Source organism: Cuculus canorus, chromosome 1 (genome assembly GCF_017976375.1).
Source record: "Cuculus canorus isolate bCucCan1 chromosome 1, bCucCan1.pri, whole genome shotgun sequence".
NCBI lineage: Eukaryota > Metazoa > Chordata > Aves > Cuculiformes > Cuculidae > Cuculus > Cuculus canorus.
In genome coordinates, this window is record NC_071401.1 from 24,198,791 (window position 1) to 24,218,474 (window position 19,684).

Consider the following 19,684-nt stretch of genomic DNA (forward strand, 5'->3'; position numbering starts at 1 on the left):
CAAGTCTGTGGATGATACCGAACTGTGAAGAAATGGTTGATATGCTGGAGGGATGCTCTTCAAAGTGACCCTGACAGGCTGGAGAAATTGGCTGACAGAAATATCACAGCACTGTACACTGGTAAATGTGAAGTCCTGGAGCTGGGATGGAATAACCCTCTGTAACAGGGCAGGTTGTGGGTAGATGGACAGAGATGGCCCTTCTAGAAAAGGACTCCAGGGTCCTGTTGGACAACAAATGGCACAGGAGCAGGCAGTGTGCCATTGTGGCCAAGGTGGCCAACATCATACTGGGTGAATGTGTTAGGAAGAATGTAACCAGCAGACAGAGGCAAGTGATTGTTCCCTCTCTAATCCACACTTACGAGATTCTACTCTGGTTCAGTTTGGGGTTCGCCAGCATAAGAAATTCATGGGCATACCAGAGCGCATCCTGCAGAGTGACATCAAGATGGTCAAAGGGCTGAAGCTCTTGACATAGGAGGAAAGACTGGTTGAGCTGGGTTTGTTTAACCTTAAGAATAAAAGGCTAAGACTAGGAGAGCTTATTGCCACCAGACTCATTTTAGAGGTGTGCAGTTGTAGGATGAAAGGCAATGGAAACAAGTTGCAGCACTATAAATCTAATTTGATATAAATGAGAAGAAAATGTACGATGAGGGTGGTCAAGTACTGGAACAAACTGCCCAGAGAAATTGTGGAAGTTGTGGAATACCAGTCCCTGGAAATACTCATAACTAAACCTGACAAGGCTCTTGCTAACCTGATCTAGCTGAACCTGCTTTAAGCAGTGGTTGAACTGCATGATTTTTCCCACAATGTCTCTTCCAGCCTGTGAAGTATTTGGTCTCAGTGCCTGGGAGGTTCTTGTTCATAGATGTTTTGGAGATTTTAATAAATTTAGGTGAAGTTGACTGTTACCATATCAGCAGTCATGGTTTCTGAACACCAGACTACAACCAGGTGTGCTTCTTGTGATGCCACTGTGATGCCCCTGCATCACAGGTTATTTGTCTGAAAACTACAGTTATTTTGTTTCAATGCAGTGTTTTTCTTAGATGGGATCTGTTCAGGGATCTGAAAATCGGGTCTATTAGACGGCACAGAAAAACTTCCCTTACACTATGCGACCTTATGTACACCATCTGTTTTCTAGGAGTGAATACCACCTGAGCTGTACTTAAAAACAGAATTTCAACTATATTTCGGTGGATCGTCATTTGATTAAAAACCATATTGGGTGAAAATGTAAGTCCAAAAGTCAATAATCTTTTCAGTAAGATACAGCTATGTGGAGTCTCATGCATATTTTTAATCCATATTGAAGAACTCCTTAAAATGCCAAGAGTCCATCCTGCTGAATGTAACACTTCCCTCCAGGTTATACTTCAGAATAGAAACTGGTAAATCTCAATCCGCTACTAAGAAAGGGTCTGCAAATTGTCTTGGTGCCAATGACTAAACAAGACGTCTTACAGATTGCCTGGTACCTTTGTACGTACTTTGTCAGTACCAAATTAAGAGGCCATGGAGAGTATAAGGTAACAGAAAAAAGAGATCATGATAAATCTTCCAGTTTGTGGAAGATGTAGGCCATAGACTTATTGAAAAAGAATTTACCATACCTATGTATCTTTCCTCAGGACACTGAAGAAGCACAGGAAGGACATGGATCAGTTACAGGGAGTCCAGAGGAAGGATATGAAGATGACCAGAGGGCTGGAACACCTACCATACAACAACAAACTGAGAGACTTGGGCTTGTTCAGCCTACAGAAGAGAAGGCTCTGGGAAGACCTTATAGCAAGGGCTACAGGAAAGCTGGGGAGGGGCACTTTGTCAAGGAGTGTAGTGATAGGACAAGGGCAACAGTTACAAGCTGAAAGAGGGTAGATTTAGATTAGATATTAGGAAGAAATTTTTTACTCTTACAGTCTTGAGGCACTGGAACAGGTTGCCCACAGTCAATGGATGCCTCCTTCCTGGAGGTGTTCAAGACCAGGTTGGATTTGAGCAACCTGATCTAGTGGAAGGTGCTCCTGTCCATGGCAGGGGTTTGAAACTGGGTGATCTTTAAGATCCTTTCCAACTCAAAGTATGCTATGACTCTAAGATTCTATGAATCTATGATACATTTGTTGGTGTCTCAGATTCTGAAGAGTGTATTAATGTTGGTAAAAAAACACTCTTCTGAACTATGTAATAAACACAATTGCAACCTCTGACTTAACAACAGTCACTGCCACAAAAATCTCCACTTCTGCTAACAGAAGGATGACATGTAAAAGACAAAGATTTCTGTTTAAATCAGTAAATTAATTTTCATCTTTTTCATTGCAGTAAAGTTGAAGTAATTGTTACTCAGAGGCAGAAAGTCAAATTTTACATTTGCACAAATGCTAAAACCATGACAACAGGGCATTTGATTCTTTTTAATAAATTGTTAAAAAAGCACCACAGTTCAATATTTTAAATTCCTGTTTCATGTTATTTGCACCTCTTACATGATACATCATCATGATTATACATGGTTCTATTGCAGCTTAAACAAAGATGTGAATCTGAATTCAGTATGAATTACATCACTAGTTAAGTATCTAACAAGAAATGTTCATCACTATAAATCTATTTTACATTTTACAATGATTGTTTAAGACAGCTGAGTCTCATATGAGCTGAAAGAGTATGTCAGCATACAGCAGCTGCTGATAATAACCAGCATGTGTTGGCAAGAGCTTTTTCTTTTCTGAAGATAATTAAAACTTGCTATAGTTTTCCAGCTGCTACATAGTCAATAAGGAATACTTTTAAAAATGAGTGGTGCATTTTTGATTCACTTCAAATGCATTGTGACCATCTATACTGAACATTCACTAAAGACAATTACTCCACAATCTCAGTTTTTCATGTTTTCTACAAAACACGCTGCATGGCAAGAGTTTAGACCTGAAAATTGTTAACTGTCAGCTTCAGATGCTCAAGGTGAAGAAAGTAATGTAGCAACAGAAATCTTTTGCTCAACAAGAAAACAAACTCATACAACTACTTGCATCCTTCTCCTTAAAATCCTGTACAATCTGTATTCAGCTTGTATTTTTAAAGCCACAGTCTCCTTTTATCAGAACTAGTAAGCAGATACCACGGAGCTGTAAAAGCTTTGCCGTGCATAGTAAATGGCGCCGTATAGCTACAATTAAAAGGTTCACATTGGTCCTCATCAAAGCCTTTAGATGGGCTGTTTCCAGGATTTTAGACCGCAGCCTTCCTCTCGTTCTCACATAACTTTGTCCATGGTGGCTAGTGAAGACTGACTTCCTGCCTGAACCACTTTAGGCCCTGTGCTCAATGAGAGTCCAACAGCAATGCAGTATTTTTCTTAACCAAAGTCTTCTAAAGAAGTGGTCCAACTTTCTAGAGCACTGCAGTTTCAAAGGTCTGAGTCATTTCTGAACAACACCACGTAATTGTTTGGTTAAAACCAAGTGAGTGAATGGTTTCTTGAATAATCCATGTGTCCTTAGGTATGAAAACAACAGTGGTTTGAATCAAAGCCTCTGATGTCAGGGTGTGACTAATCCAAAATATCATTACTGTCAAGAAAGCAGGAAATAATTCACAAATCAAGGTTATGATAAAGTAACAAACACCTTTTTTTTCTACATCACACATTTTACAAGCTCATGTTTGTAGAGTCAGTCCAGGCGAACATGCCATGGGCATCATAGAATCATAGGTTTGGGTTGGAAGGGGCCTTAAAGATCATCTAGTTCCCCCTGTTCCATGGAATGGGCAGGGACACCTTCCACTGTCAGGCTGCTCAAAGCCTCATCCAACCTGCTCTTGAACACCTCCAGGGATGAGACATCCACTCTGGCAATCAGTTCCAGTGCTTTACCACCCTCATAGTAAAAAATTTCTTCCTAATATCTAATCTAAATCTCCCCTCCTTCATCCTTAGACAGTGTTCCTTATTAGAGGGTATCAAACAGTTAACGAATTAAGCTTTCTAGAGACCAGCTGCCCCAGTGCCAGAAAAGTGCAGGTAGGAGTACTGTCAGAATAAAGAAAATCAGGATGGTGAAATGATAGTTGCATGGGGCAAAACTATCAATTTCCATACCTTTGGGAATCTTTATTTCTATATAAATCAGTTAAATAACTTCAGAATTGTATTTGCTTTACACCTCTAACAGCAGACAGGATATTCTGCAGAAAGGTGAGGGTGGATTTGTGGGTCTGGTACTGAGCAGCACTTCCTGCTCTCTGGGACAATGAGGAAATTCTGGGTCATTGCAACTTCCAGCAATGTTGAATTATTTAAATCTTTGTACTTAAAGTGCCTAGTGCTCTTGAAAATCTAATTTTTAGGCTTATAAAATTATACAAATATCTATAAAAAGACAGATAGATAGATAGACAGACAGACTGACTGACAGAGATAGATAGATAGATAGATAGATAGATAGATAGATAGATAGATAGATAGAAAGAATCAACCAGGCAAAATCTGGCTGCTCAGCTTCTACAATCATGGTTCTATCAGCTTCTACATAGTCCAATCACCTGATATGATCTTATGCTGCTGTCATATAAGCAATTTGTCCACTTGATGTCTCCTGTCCATGCACTGAAGCTCCATCTCCCAGAAAGCTTGGCTGCCAGTGGTGACAGAGCCACAGTAGTATTTCATCGGTGGGCTTTGGGACACACTATAGGCTCAAGGCCACTCCCCATGTGCCAAGAGTTGCCCCTTGTCTAGTGACTGTGGGAGGTAGCAGTGTGCAATAGGGCTAACAGGAACATAAGTGATTCATTCTTGCAGCTGTCGTTGGGTGAGCACCTGAGGTACAAAGTGGTTTGCATTCTCAGACTAAAAATGTAACCCAAATAACGGAAAAGGCACTAAAATTCCTTCAACAATAGTCCATTTCTCTCACCCAGTTTAACAAATCAGCCATGGACATCAGAAGCCAGATTACAGCCTTGAAATATAGATCATATGCTTTGCCAGTCTTAAAATAGACTTTCAGAACCTGATATTAGAGAAAATAAGTATTACTGATAAAGAGTTTAATTCAGATTTATCCTTTTAGCAACTGCAATTGTTTCTTCTTAAGCTTCAGAGGCCAGAACTAATGAATTGATCTTAAGATAAGAGGGCACTTGAAATAATAAGACTTTCAGCAAATAACACAGCCATTATGCACAAAGGAGCGGAAACGCATATTATGCAGTACAGCAAAAACTCAAAAGATACAAAGCATTTGACATGACTGGCAGCAGTAATACCTAAAAATAGCTCCACATGAAAGAGAATTAAAATGTCACCAGAATTTTTTTCTTTCCTTCAGAAGTTGCTGGTGAATAGATCATTCTTGGTTTGAACAGACAAAACTGCATGCCCCACAAGGGCATCCTACCACCTCCCACTAGTGTCCATGGCACGTCAACAAGGACATGAGCGCCACGAGCTGCTGGGGAGGAATGGCCTGAAGTAGTTCAGAGAGGAACTGCAGCCATGCATTCACTCAGGTTGTACCACTCATGCAGTGTCTGGATAGCCATCAGCAGGATGGAGAGAAGCTCTGGCTTTTGGCATGAAGTGCTGGTTGAAGATATATAATCCTGGCCATGAATTGGTGCTGGTATTATTTGATTCAGGCTACATAAGTCAGGCAGTGGTATGAAATGCAGCCTTTCCTGCAATGGCTTGGGTTTTGGCAGGGGTGTCTGGTTTTAATGCAGAAACAGCAGTTCGAATGATAAAGCAGTTTTGGACAAAGTATTCTGAATAATTTGGAAGAGACTTTTAAATTAGATATAGTCTCATGCTTGCTGAATTTAAAAGAATAGATATTCCTTTTAACTCTGGATAGGACCTAGCCAAACCGCCACTCTTTTAATGAAGTGAAGCTGACAGAATGGCAGTTTTAAAAAGTCCTCAGAAATATACATAAACACAGCTGTAAAAATGAAAAGAAAAAGGAACAAAAAATAAAAGCCAGGGAATTACTGCCTCATAGTCTGTGCCAAGCATTAACTTTTGGATTTTACATTATCCCCTTCAGATAAATGTTTGCAGGAAGAGATAGCCATTGTCTTTGAAGTTACAAAATGATTAGATATTCAGCTGCTGCCATCAGATGCAATTAAAGACACAAAACTTAAATTCATCCCACAGAAGGTTTGAGTTTGCCAAATATATTACGAAAAAGCCACATTGTGTGACTCTGAGAGCCTTGTCCTGTCCAGCCTCCCACTCCCATACCAGATGAAGACTAGGAAAAACTAATCGTTCTGCCGCTTCCTGAACCTGAAGGATGCCTTTCACATGAGTCCGATGTTTGTGTGATCCCAGTGTTGACAGAGACACTTCTTCCTTCTCAAGTCTAGAATCATCTTACATCTTTGGTCTCTTTTTAAATCTTACGTCCTTTGGAAGGATGCTTGATGATGCGGCAGTTACTGGGATGAGCAATATCATTTCATTATTTGGAGTAGCCTTGCATGTTCTGATTTTATACAAATTTGGGACATTGATTTCAAAAGAAGAACAACAGGGTTGTGGTTAGCTTAAGTCTGCTGCACAGTATGAAGTAACGAAAAAGACTTATATAGCTGGCTTTTTAACAAAATTTTCTTCAGTGTTTATGCCAGACGGAAAGGCAGTTCATGATAAGGTACATTTACTTTTGCATACTTTCTTCAGAAACTTCAAAGCATTAAAATAAATACTACGGAAACATTAATGTCTCAATTTTCAGACCTGTGGAGCAAGGTTTCTCCTCATTTTACATCTTCAGTGGCAGTTGAAAGAGTGGTTACATTTACACTGCTCAATGAAAGACTGCCCGATTCCTGATTTTTTGATGAAGTGGCATTGGTCAGCTCATGTCTGCACTATGTAGGACTAGTCCTCTATCCCATAAACTTGCTCTGGTTTGAGGCAGCTGGAGAAGGTCAAAACAGAGCCAGGGAGTCATCTGCCCAGGGGAGCAAGGAGTACTCCAACTCACCTCTCATCCCTCTTATTTAGCAGGACAGACATGCCCACTCAGACACAGAGGGACATTTTACTGCCGTAAACCCAGTACCAACATGGGAACATGACATGTTAACAGCTAACATCTTCAAACAGGAGCTTGTGGATAACATGGATGATCTACATTGAAGTATTGTCCCAAAGGACGCAGCAAGGAAGGGGAAAAGTGTTGTTAGAGATCTAAAGAAAAAACACAAGGTTCAGGATGTAGCAGTTCCCTAATAAAGAAGTGTTAGAGATGAGTAAGAGCTGTATTACCATCCTCGCTTCTGGACGCATTCAGCAATAAAAGCTGTTCTGCAGCCTTTAAGGAAATGCCTTTCATTAATGAGAAGATGCCATATTTTCCTGCAAAAGTTATTTCAAGAAGAAAGCTGAGAAATCTCCCAGAAGATGGTAAGTTTGGGGGTGGGGGATGCTGGTGAGTATGCGTTTGTGAATAAAGAGGGTAAGAGCTAGAATTAAATGTACAGATTCCACTTTAAACTTACTGCTTTTTTCTATACTCCTCTAAAACACTTGAATGATGGAGAATTAGAAATTAACACGACACAATCAATAAGGAAATAAACCTTGAAAGACACTAGTGACACATTAAAGCAGGAAAAAAGTCAAATACCTTTTAGGCCATTATGACTAAATGAGAGAGACAACAACAAATATATATACAGATTTTGCTTTCAAATCCTGACACAAAGACCCTCCTCCAACGACAATCCTATGAAAAGAGAGTACATCTATTGCCAAAGGTCTGTAATATCTAGCTCATTAAAACACCATCAGTTGACATTATTAGGATATATTATTTTGCTCCTTTAGTACAGAGGAAGATTCATCTGACTAAGTTGCAGAACTGAGTCCTTCTTTGGCAAAGGACTTTGAATGGAAAGTAAAACATCTGGTATGTTCCAGCAAAACAGCTTCCACACTTGGCAGATGGTATTTACTTAAGATGTACCATGCAGCCCATATTTTAAAGTAAGTTACTCGTCTCATGTTTGCCTAACTTATCACATGAACAGAAACTTTTGCTCATCTGCGGGTGTATATTAATCAAAACCCAATCCAGTCTGAAGTGCTATGGAGTGATTTTCTTCTTCCAATAGAATTAACCTCCTCATTCCTGTAACAGATGAGAGACGAAAAGCCACAAGACGCTTTTGGACTGAGTCATGCGCATTCTTTTCACCTAAGCCAAAATGCTCCCAAATTCTCTGAATCATGCTGTCTGCTCTTCAGTAGCTCCTAAATAGTCCAGCTCAAGGTACTCAAGCCTTCTTCTCTCCCGATATATGATGGTGTTCAATTAGTGTTGTGATGATTTGATCTAGTAAGCTCAGCTGACCCACTGAACTGAATCCGAGAAGGGAAACGCAACAGGTTTTTAAGCAAAAGCACAAACGGAAATATTTTATGAGGTATGAAGGTGAGAGTTTACCAATTTGCCCACATTCAAATAGCTGTAAAATCAGTACAAATGACACAACAAGCATATACCGGATCAAAACCACAGGCCATATAATTCAGCATTTTCACCCTCAAAAGCAGCTATTACAAGGTGTAAAAAAACTCATCTATGGACATTTGTTTAATAATCTAATAATCTAACTATAACGGACCTGTATTTTCAATCCCTTCCATTAGAGGCTTAGGCACTAATCTAAATATATGTGCCCCCTGATATGAAAAAGCTCATATAATTGCTTAAGCGCAACTACAAGTCCAAGAATATTATATGATAAGGGTAAGATAAAAAAAAATTACAATGGCTAAGATGCTATCAGTGACTTTATAGTGTTTGCATCTGAACTAAAATGAAAAAAAAAAAAAAGTCAACAAGGATCTATCGCCTGGAGAGAAAAAGAGTATCTGGTTGAAACCTAAAACTGCAGATTTTTAAATTACATTTATGGTACTCATGGTACAAATACTGCACTTTATTTTCAGGGACTTACATAGCAATACAGACATAAGAGTCCTCCAGTAACAAAAGTGCTATGTACAGATTCTCTTAATTAATCCTTAATTAATCTACTTCTGTGAGTAATTTCTATTTTACTTTTGTTATGTAACATTTGGTATACTCAAGTGACTTCTTCTAAAGTTAAAGTTAAAAAATGCAATTATTATTACTTTAATGATTCATTTATTGAGCATATGTATTGCATTTATTGTCTTAATTGTCTTTTAACATTACTGGCTGTAAATATACAGCAGGTTTAATGTGAAAATTAAAAATCCCCTCGGTGACCAATACAGAAGACACATAGCACAACCACAGCTGTTCATTTCACCACAAACAATTTCAAAACAAAAATGTCTCAAGTTAAGATTTCACCTTGGCTAAAATCCTGCTTTCAGTGAAATTGAGGGCAAAAGTCCCCTAACTTAAAAGAATAACCAAGATTTCCTTCTCAGTGTCCAGCTTGCATGTGTCAGCAGAAGTATCACTGACACTCAGTGACTGTGAAGTTATAAGGCCAGAAGGAACAACCAATATCATCAGGTCTGATCTTCAGTACCATACAGGTCATTTCTTGATACATTCCACACAGGTAGTTCTCAATAATTTCAGCTTTTGAACCTCTTTGCCAGGTAGTGGTTCCAGTGAAGGTTTCTCCCTTTCAAATATCCTGATGTCTACGAAGTACAAGTTTGTTAAACTGTAATTAGCTGGACTGCAATCTTTCACACTGCTATTTATTTTTATTTTTTCTTATAAACACATCAGCTTTTGCATGAAAGTTTCACACAAATACTTCTACCATTTCCGAGTACAAGTTTAGAAAAAGAAAACTTAAAGAAAACCTACAATTTAATTGAAAAATTGGAGTTTTTCCAAGGTTAGGGCCAAGGAGTTAGGGCTAAGGACTTGAGGAGAGAGTGTGTAAGGAAGGAAAGATGATGGTGAAAAGTTCCATGTGCTGTAGGGTCTCAGTTTTTACAGACTTAGTTGAGACTTGATATTGTTCAACAGACCCAAAGATCCCTGTGCTGTGAGGATGCATGTACATCCTGCACGTCTGATATTGGAGAGGGTGATGGGCCATGTCCCAGCTGAGGTCTGAAAGGCAGCTCTGTGGCTGAGAATGTTCCTTCAAGTCCCTCAGGCAACGTCAGCCCCTGACCTGTCCTCTCCCGCATGCCTGGGCTGGATCGCAGACACAGGGTCACCACAGGTGGAAGCACTGGGAGTTGAACGGGAACTACAACTACTACTGCCATGAGTTACTCCACAAGTTCAAGAGGCAGTACATTACTGGCGCTGGTTTGGGATGACCTAAGTGGGATGTTTGCATCATTACCACCAAGGCTCAATCTTGCTGGTTAATCTTTCACTTTTCTGGGTTAAGATAATGAGGTTTAAAGATGTGTGGTAAAGTGGCAAGCATCTAGAACGTGGGAAATGCTACAGTTCAGGTTACCTAAACAACTGCATTTTGCTCTCTCCGTATGTTTGAACAAAACCACAGACTTCAATTTCGTAATCGATCCAATCCTGTGTGCACATCCAGAACACGGACAAGGCTTTTTTAATGAAGACTACGACTGCAATATTTTAACTTACGTGACTTACAAGTTCTCCTTTTGAGTGCTGTATGGGAATATGTTACAGCTGTCTACTGCTGATATTTGCTTTGTTGTATGTTAAGAGCTGAAATTTAAAGTCACTTAAAATGTGTTTTTTTGCCAAATCACTCACATTCATCTGTAACACTTTTCACAAACTATACTCATGCTTAGAAAAGAGAAGACGTAAACATGTGAAACTAACTCCAAAGGGAACACTGTAGACAGAAAGGTGCATTTGCTGGTACCTCTAATGCTTGCTCAAACCAGACAAATGCAGGTGACATAGAAGTAACGCTACTCATAGATTATTAAAAATAAACTTGTAACGTATAAAATTATAAAACACCTGCTGAGTGTTGAACAGAAAGTTTGCCTTGAAAAGTTATAGTACATTGTGACATTGCTCCATCAAACAATTTTCTTCAACAGTTCTTGCCTGTGGACATGAATGAACTGAGGCAAACAACAGAGCATCACTCACAGCGGGCAAGAATTTGCGCACTGAAAACAGGAATTTGTTTCTTCATATTCTTTTCTTACTGAAAGTGCAGTTTAAGAACCAGCTTCTACTGCAGATGAATTCACCTTGACTTATACTCTACTTGTGCTGCACAGTCAACTATTTAAATATTCAGAGTATGGCCTTCGTTCTTCATCACGTTTTACCTACAGCTACTTTTTATATTTTCTGTTCTGCACTGAATTTAGCTGTGTACTGTGAAAGAAATAACAACTTTGTGACTCATGTAGTATAAACTCTTGAAAGTCACCACCTTATTTATTTAAAAAGAACATGAGTAATCATTAATGAATTCTCACACAGTTACTGCATACACAGTTTGAAAAAATACCTCAGACCAAGCATGCTACACCCTGTTCCTTTACGCTGAGGCATGTGTCCCCTTCAGCGTGGAAACTAACGGGCTTATGGGGGAAAGGGAATCATCAAAAGATCACATTTTGAAAATACCTACTTAATATGAGACAGATAATTACTACTCACATTCATAGGCCACCACATAATTCTGCCTCAAGGAGTCGGTGGTGTACATAAACCAAATATTTAGGACTTTCAAAGTATGATCTGATTAAAATAACAGTCTAGTTCCTTTTATTTCCCTTGTGGTGGTTTTCTTTTCAGAAATGATTAAGTAGCATAATTCCTCTAATGATTCATTTAGTTTATTTTTAACTAATACCAAAGGAAAATACAAAGGAAAGCTTCTTCAGCAAACATGTTTTTAAAGGAGGAAGAAAAGCTGTGCTGCACAATTTAATAGAGCAATTTAGCATTGTTTGGAATAGTACATGCAGATAATGACCAAAAATATGGCAGTATATGCAACACTTTGCTGCACTAGTGAACCAGGGTCCTATCCTGGAACAGAAGCTCTGACTGCTCTATACATTACAAATTGTATACACTGTGATTTTGAAAATCATTCCTTTCACTAAGGAAAAGTATCTGTGATGTAAAAACTTCAGTATTTCCTACTGTGGGTGCCTCAAGTCTGAAAACCAGCCACTGAAAAATATCTGCACAAGAAGTAGAGAGCAGGTATTCAAACAAGCCCCAAGGCAGCTTAGCACTTAAAACATGTGGCAGATCTGTTTTCAGCAAAACAATTAACCAGTCAGGATTCACCGTTCCAGCAATATTAAAATGCACACTGGATGTTTTTCTAAACAGCCGCTATAATTCAAACAATGATTGGATGGGGAAGTGCAAGAATTGGGGGTAGCAGGGTTCAAATGCGTTGTCTTAAAATGTGTCATTCAGGGACATATGAATTCAAGGAGACTAAATAATGATTTACATGCTTCACTCAATCGGGTAACTGAAAGCAAGTTTTGATTTTCATCCTACATCTCCTGATTTACTTTTCAATACACTCTTGATAAGTTGCTCTGTGGCACTCCATCAGTAAGGAATCCGACTTGCCAAAGGGGTAAAACTCGCTGACATTTAAAGGGATAGGCTGATACCTCCATCCCTATGATAGTACTCTTCCAGTACCGTCTGGAACTGGGACTGACTGCAGTACCCTCACACTGCTTACAGTCTGAACAAAGCAGGCTCAGAGGGAGATGCACGAACCCTCCTGAAAGTCTTTCTGATGGGTCTAGGGTTGCATCCAGAATATAAACTGGAGGCTAGACTTAGCTTTCTTGGTATCACAGCTATTTGTAACAGAATTATTATTTGGTAGTTGAGGCACTGTGCAAAAGATGTGTACCTTGCATGTGATTTCCACTAGACATGTATATTCCCACATATGGGTTCCTACAGAGACATCAGCATCTATTCACATGCATAATTTCATTATTGCCAATGAGCAGGCACTTAACCTACAGTTAAGAACAGACTCTGTTCCCAGTTTTCCATCAATAAAACAAGTGGATGCAGCAAAACTGTATTTTTAATGACCCAAAATACACTAATATTTAATTTACTGAACTGTAACACATCACCAAGGCGCTATACAAATATCATTTCCCACAGCTCTGTGCAGGACAAGTTGGAAAGCTGTGGCAGAGATCATTCCGCAATGACTTGACCATCCACACAACAAGCTGCAGGCAGAAACTTTACAACTCGGAAACTCCTCCCTGTCCCACCACACAGACCCTTGAACGCCTTGGCACCAGTGGGTGGCTTTATCCGTCCTGGCTATCCCAGACAGCTGATGGGTTACAGGTTCCAAGAGAGAACATTAAACAGAATCATTACAGGTAGAGGAGTTTTGCTAATCCATCTCAGCTGCAGCTTGAAAATTAAGCAGGTACTAGCACTGCACCCAAACATTTTCAAATAAAGCTGGAGAAAAATCAATTACCCTTTCTTTCCATTCAATCCAGGCTGTACACTGGGTATACAGAATGACATAATATCCTTCCTGAAATCAGAGCTGCAGTGAGGACCAGTATCCTTCAAACATGACCAGTTCCTGAGATGGCCTTGCAAACAACTGCATTTTCCTAATTGCCACAGAAACTATCGTTTTCATCTTTTCTTTTTAAAAAAAAATAAAGCTGGCCAAAGAATTATGTATTGTTTGCTTTATAAATGCAATAAAAGTTTCATCTCTGTGTCCCTGTACTTTTGCCAGAATGTGACAGCCAAGGATACAAAGACTCTTACTGGAAAGCAGCACACAGAAATAGCCACTCCATTTAAATGCTCCTTAAAACCCATCTAAGCTCACACCAATTTCTGTCCTATTTGCCAGATATGATAGTTATATGATGTTAACTCTATGCCTGCCCCTAGTTAGCAGAATCAAACATCTTTTTGCAAGCTGTCAAGAAAGTGACTTTCATCTTCAGGATTTTATTTTTCATTACATGACATACTCTTTTTCTACATGTAGAACCACATCCACTTTGCAACCTGGTATTCTTGGAAATCAGATGCTATACAAAACTACAATGGATACAAAATTATGTATTGATTTGCTTTGTAATCTGAAAAATTCATAGAGTTGCCTTTTATTTTATTATTTTTGCATCAACAGTTCTGAAGATTTCAAATTGCACGCGTAGGCCAAAGGATTTGTTCTGAGGCCAACCTGCATTTAGCTTTAGTGCTGTAGATATATATTCAGAAAAACAAAATCAATACTTCTGTAATGACTGCCTAGATAACTGCATACGCAGCTGCAGAAAGCCGAGTCAGCAATTATTTTTAAGGACATGTGACAAATTTTCTAATCCTATTACAGTTATGCATGCTTGTTTCCAAAGGATGTTATCCGAGCTGCCTTCTTCTAGCTGCTCTGGATTTCTGTTTTGTTTTTAACTGGTTGATAATCTACTTTTTCTCTGTGCTATACCATGGGCAGATTTTACCTGTAGCAATCGGAATAGATGTACGGCTGCCAGTAACTGCTCTGCCAGTTGGAAAAGACGAACTTCAGCACCTAAGCTACTACATAGTTTATGATTAAAAGGTAATTGAGTTAAATAGCTAATCATGCACTAGAGTGTGTCTCTGTTTCCCTGTGTATGCGTGCATGTGTAGAAACGGAAAGGTATGAATGACTATTTCAGATTGTTATTCTCATCAGCATAGTTCAGAGTAGAGACAGGAAAAAAAAAGCCTGAAATTGAAGGCATTAAAACCTGTTCTCCTATGAAAGCGGGGACGTGCCAAATCTGTGACAATGCCAGGCTAAGGAGAGCTTCTGCCAATAACTCACCTTGCTGAATTTTCGTCAGTAGCTGGTGACGGGCAAGAATCCTGCTCATCCTGTAGGGAGGGCGCCTGGCCGTCTGATCGAATCGCAAGTACATCTCCTGGCCCTCAGGTGACATCGAGTTTAGGTAATAACAGCCTGTGCCCGAAGTCCTGGGCACCTGCTTAAACATCTCTGCTCCTTTAAAATCCCTCCCTTGGTCTCTGCCGTGGCCACTCCAGATTATAATCAGGGTAATGAAAGCAGGGAGGCAACAAGCCCTAGGGAGCTGAAAAGAGCAAGCGCTTTAAAAGAAAAAAAAAAAAAAAGGAGTGCCAAAAGCTACAACTCAGGATTCCTGCTTCTCCCACATGATCCGCACGGGCCAATCGCTCCCAGTCCAGTCTGTGCAAGTGGAGGCTGCCGGAGCGGGACAGCCCGTTTGCCTCGCTTTGCAAAGCAAAGAAGAAAAAGTTGAAAACACTCGGGAATGCCTGTTTTACGGTACGCAGGGCTGCGGAAAAGTTTTTCCTCCTCTGGTTCACACCACCCAGGCGTCGACTCAACCTCTGGAGAAGATGCCCTTGCTAGTTTTCTGAAAAACTAGCCCTGTTTGCCAAGAAGAGGTCTGTTTACGGAAGGGCTGTCTGACTCCCCAAAACCACGCAGTGCAACGAGTGCTGGAACAAACGAAGCCCTTGGGATGAAAAAAAAATAATCCAGCAACGCCTAGCAGCAGGCACTCAGTGGTAAACAAAACCTGAGTCTCTAATATTAGTGTTGCCAAGAACTGGTCACAATCTGGAAGAGAGGAAGGGGATGGAGAGATTCTCTGTTCTTCAGGTTCCTTACCATAACATCTTTTGGTTGTTTTAACAGGCAGAGGGGCATCTGTTTTCATTCAGTCTTATACAAATCAATCACTCAGTTTGTTAAATATGCCTTTTATTTGCTTAATCAAATGAAGGCAGCACATTGCCATCTTTATGAGGAAGCAGGCATCAAATCTGAGAAAAAATATACTGAAAATACTCTCCTAGCGCACCTGTCAATTTTCCATTACATTTTAAAATGCCGGTGGTTTGGTTTAATACATGCCTAATATGAGCTGATTTCTAAAGGGACAAAGATCTCGCTGGGAGTTTTGTGATCAGGACAGTTTCTGATTATGAGTACTGCTGGCCCACGGGAAGCAATTTCACAGTTCTGGAGATCAGCTTTACAGTATCACAAAACTGGAAGTGATAGTGACTCGGAAGGCTCTTCCACTCACCCAGTGAATGGGCTCCTGCCAAAACCCATGTGTAGGCAGCAGGGCAGGGAAAGGCAGAGGGGAGGCAGCAGGGCAGGGAAAGGCAGAGGGGAGGCAGCAGGGCAATCCTGCACAGCTCAGGAACTGTGCTGCCACCTCCCGAATCCTTGCCTCTTCCCATGAGGCCAGTGTCAAGGTGCTGGAGTGGCTGCTACACCCGGACAGAAGGGATTCAACCATCATCCCAACATGTGGGAAATCTGACTTCAGTCCACTTGGACATCCACCTGTGGTGACATTGTCTGCATCCTATTCTCTGTCCTGGAGGACAGCAATATGCCAGCAATATGCCACGTGCCTTCATATGACGGAGCTCTCCTCCCACCCCAGCCAGGGCAGCATCATCCAGGGCGGCCTCATCCAGAGCCATGGAGTGGTATTGCCTGTGACTTATCCGTTCGTATAAGACAAGAACAGGCCAGTCTGCGATGGCAGAGACGGTCAGCTAAATGTGGGGGAAGAAAGGACAGTTGTCTCATTTACAATTGTTCATTAAAATTTTGCTCTGTGCAAAACCCTCAGGGCAGGATTTTACTGTGATGCAATCTGTTCTCATTATAACTTATGGACTTTATTCCTAACCGATGTGGGGCTCCATAAAGTGGATAAATATAATTCCAGGTACTAAAAATTTAAAATTAATTGTCTAGACTGAAAGCCTTCAGGACCTTTATTACCATCCATAGCACTCATGAGCTCTATACCTCCCGGTTCGTGCTCCTGGTGTGGCTGTGGAGTCTTCTGCAGTGATAAGTGAGCAAGATATGAGACTAGGTATTAGGAAGAAATTTTTTATGCTGAGGGTGCTGAAACACTGGCACAGATTGCCCAGTGAGGTGGCAGAAGCCCCATCCCTGAAAACATTCAGGGTCAGGTTGGGACAGGGCTCTGAGCAACCTGATCAGTTGAAGATGTCCCTACCCACTGCAGGGAAGTTGGACTAGATGACCTTCATGGTCCCTTCCAATCCAGCCATTCTATGATTCTATGATTCTCTGAGACTCCCAGCAGGGCCTTCAAACTCAAGACAAAAGAGGTGGCACCACTCCCATTTATACTCCCAAACAGGGCTAGTCACTGCCCACCAGGGAGTGGGAATGACCAGTCTCCTCCTGCCTTGGTGTGCAAAGCAGAGAGCCAGGAGACCCACAGATATGTAAGGGGAAAGAGCCTGAGCAGCAGGGACGAGATGGTTTCTGTTCCCACCTTAGTTTGTCCTACCCCAGGAAAAAGTGTGTCAGTCACTCATCTGCTGCCTCTTGAAGAATAAATATCCCAGCGTCAATGATGTGCACAATGTTTATCCAAAGAGACACTACCACCATGCAGAGAATTTCTTATTTGATTAATCTACAGTCCTTTGATCTAATTCTACTTGAAAAATGCTATTGCTGGAGGAAAAAGCAATTATTAATATTTCACAGAACTGTTTAAATTTTCACCGGAATTTCTTTTTCTGTTGGAAAACGCATTGATTTTTTTCAGCTAATGGGATTCTGCATTCTTCCTCGCAATATTTCCAAAGATGAGGAAACAGTTTAACAGGAATGTAATGCTTCAAAAGCCATGCCAAAGAAACAAAAGCCATCTCAAAGAAACAAAAATGAAGTCAAGAGCCTGAGTAAGGTATTGACTAGGCAACAAGTCCACTAAGGGCTCAACAAGCCCAGTGATATGCTTGTAACAGAGCAAAGCACCAGCTCCAGTGCCCCTGTGGCTGCCTTTCCTTCCCACATCCCCACTGGAGGATAAGAGACAGGGCAGAACTGCCCTCCCAGCTTCCCCAGCAGCACATCTCAGCGGTCACGAAGGGCAGAATGAGAAGCCTCCAATGCAAGGTGATGATTTTCCCTTCCTCCCAGACACAAGGGTCCAAACACAATATCAGAGCCAGAGAGCTGCTCCAGGCTTTGCACTGCTGAGTGCTCCCTTTGCTGAGGCTAAATTCTTTGGCTGTGGTCCAGCACTTACATAGTAGTCAAATAAAACAAGAAACAACAAGAGTTAGCTAGTCTTGTGGTGCTTATTTGAAATCTGTTGTGCTTGAAGTTGTGCACAGTGGAAGAAAAAAGTAGTCCTCATTGCATATTTCTAAAATGACTGTCTCCTTGTTCAGTGACTGCCTTGACACTCACTGCTTTTTTTGAAAAATGTGTCATTCAAATGAGGAAACCCTTCTGGCGGTCAATCTTTCAGACAAAAAGTACTACAGAAGCCTAAGCTGTTATATAAGAGTGCTAATTAATATTTCAGTCTCAGTCTACAGACTGTTTCTGGAGTAGTTAATAGAGCAACATTTAACTTCATGCTAATGCATCTCATAAAAGGACTTCAAGATGAAAGCTTCCCTGTGTGTTTTACAAAGGCTGCGGGGAGGCTCCAGCACACACCTGAAACTGCTGCCTGTCATGACAGCAGCACGGCCCAGGAGATGGAGACCCAACTTCATGTTCCTGTGTTGCAACTGATCCACAGAGGAATGGAGATTCCTTCATAAAACCACAGCTTGAATTAGTGATTTTAAACCTGCATCAGAAACGTCCACACTTATATAGCGGACATTTAGCAATATAGAGGACATTAGCTTAATACCTATGTCATAGCCAGACTTCTAACATGACAAACTGAAATGTTCTGGAAGATCAGGAAGTTTCACTGAAGGGTTTATTGATGAAACACAGCACTACTGACACCTGCACGGTGTTTATCAGTATAATGAACAAAGTCAGCTGAAGGATGCTTACTATTCTGTATGCATTCATAAGCAGAACTGCAAGACTTGATTTTATGTTCATTAATTTTTATGTCTCTCTTTCACCTTTTCTTCCTGAAATTGTGTTTGGTGTGAGAGGGAGAGTAAACTATTTGCAGAAAAAAACTGCCCCAGGGCTACCCATATATACTGAAATAACACAGGCAGTACTTGAGATCTGCTTCCATTTCACTGAGAGCAGGGTGCTGTCATTAGCTGGAGAGAACAGCATGATGTAATGTAGAAATGCTAAAATATATCTGTTAATGAACTTACAACCAGCTTTTCTGAGCAAAACAACAGCCTGAGTTTCTGTGCATCACATTGGCTTTAGAGTATTACTCACACAGACATGAACCAACGCTATAGGCAGCCGGGTAGTCTGGAGTAAAATTGAGATGAACAGTACCTTCCCACTTGTATTCACATATAAATAAAACAGGTCTGCTCAGTCATATCTTAGAAGTCACCCCTCCCGAATAACTGTGAGATAGGTCCATGGTGTTGTACATTGGGTTTGCACTGAACTTGCAGTTCTCACACAGTAATCAGCTACCTGATCTTCCTCCCATGACCCATTTCCCTTTTATTGTTAGTTGCACTTATCTTGTTATATCACATCTAAAATTAAATGGCAATTTGATGGCTTCTCTTTATTTGAAAGCCCTGGTGCTATGAGAACAACACAGCTTCCTAACCTCTGGAGGAGCACAGTTGTTATTAACATTAGTGACATGTACTTAGAAGAAGCCGGAAACTCTTGTTTTCAAGTCACAGAAGAAAAAAAAATCAGGCATCTGCTTTTAACTTGTTGATCTTTGGATTCCTTT

General features: G+C 40.6%; 1 protein-coding gene across 6 annotated transcripts in view; it reads right to left on the bottom strand.

Annotated features, from left to right (window-relative positions):
* Nucleotides 1–19,684, bottom strand: part of STARD13 (StAR related lipid transfer domain containing 13) — a 309,317-nt gene that overhangs the window by 105,815 nt on the left and 183,818 nt on the right. Inside the window, exon 1 of one of the 6 annotated variants that reach the window (XM_054051197.1) lies at nt 14,815–15,164. The exons of the other annotated variants lie outside the window; for them this stretch is intronic. Coding sequence (XP_053907172.1) covers nt 14,815–14,983 — 169 coding nt within the window. The 5' untranslated portion in view covers nt 14,984–15,164. Of the gene's footprint in view, nt 1–14,814; nt 15,165–19,684 lie in introns of those variants that run through there. 6 annotated transcript variants of the gene reach the window in all.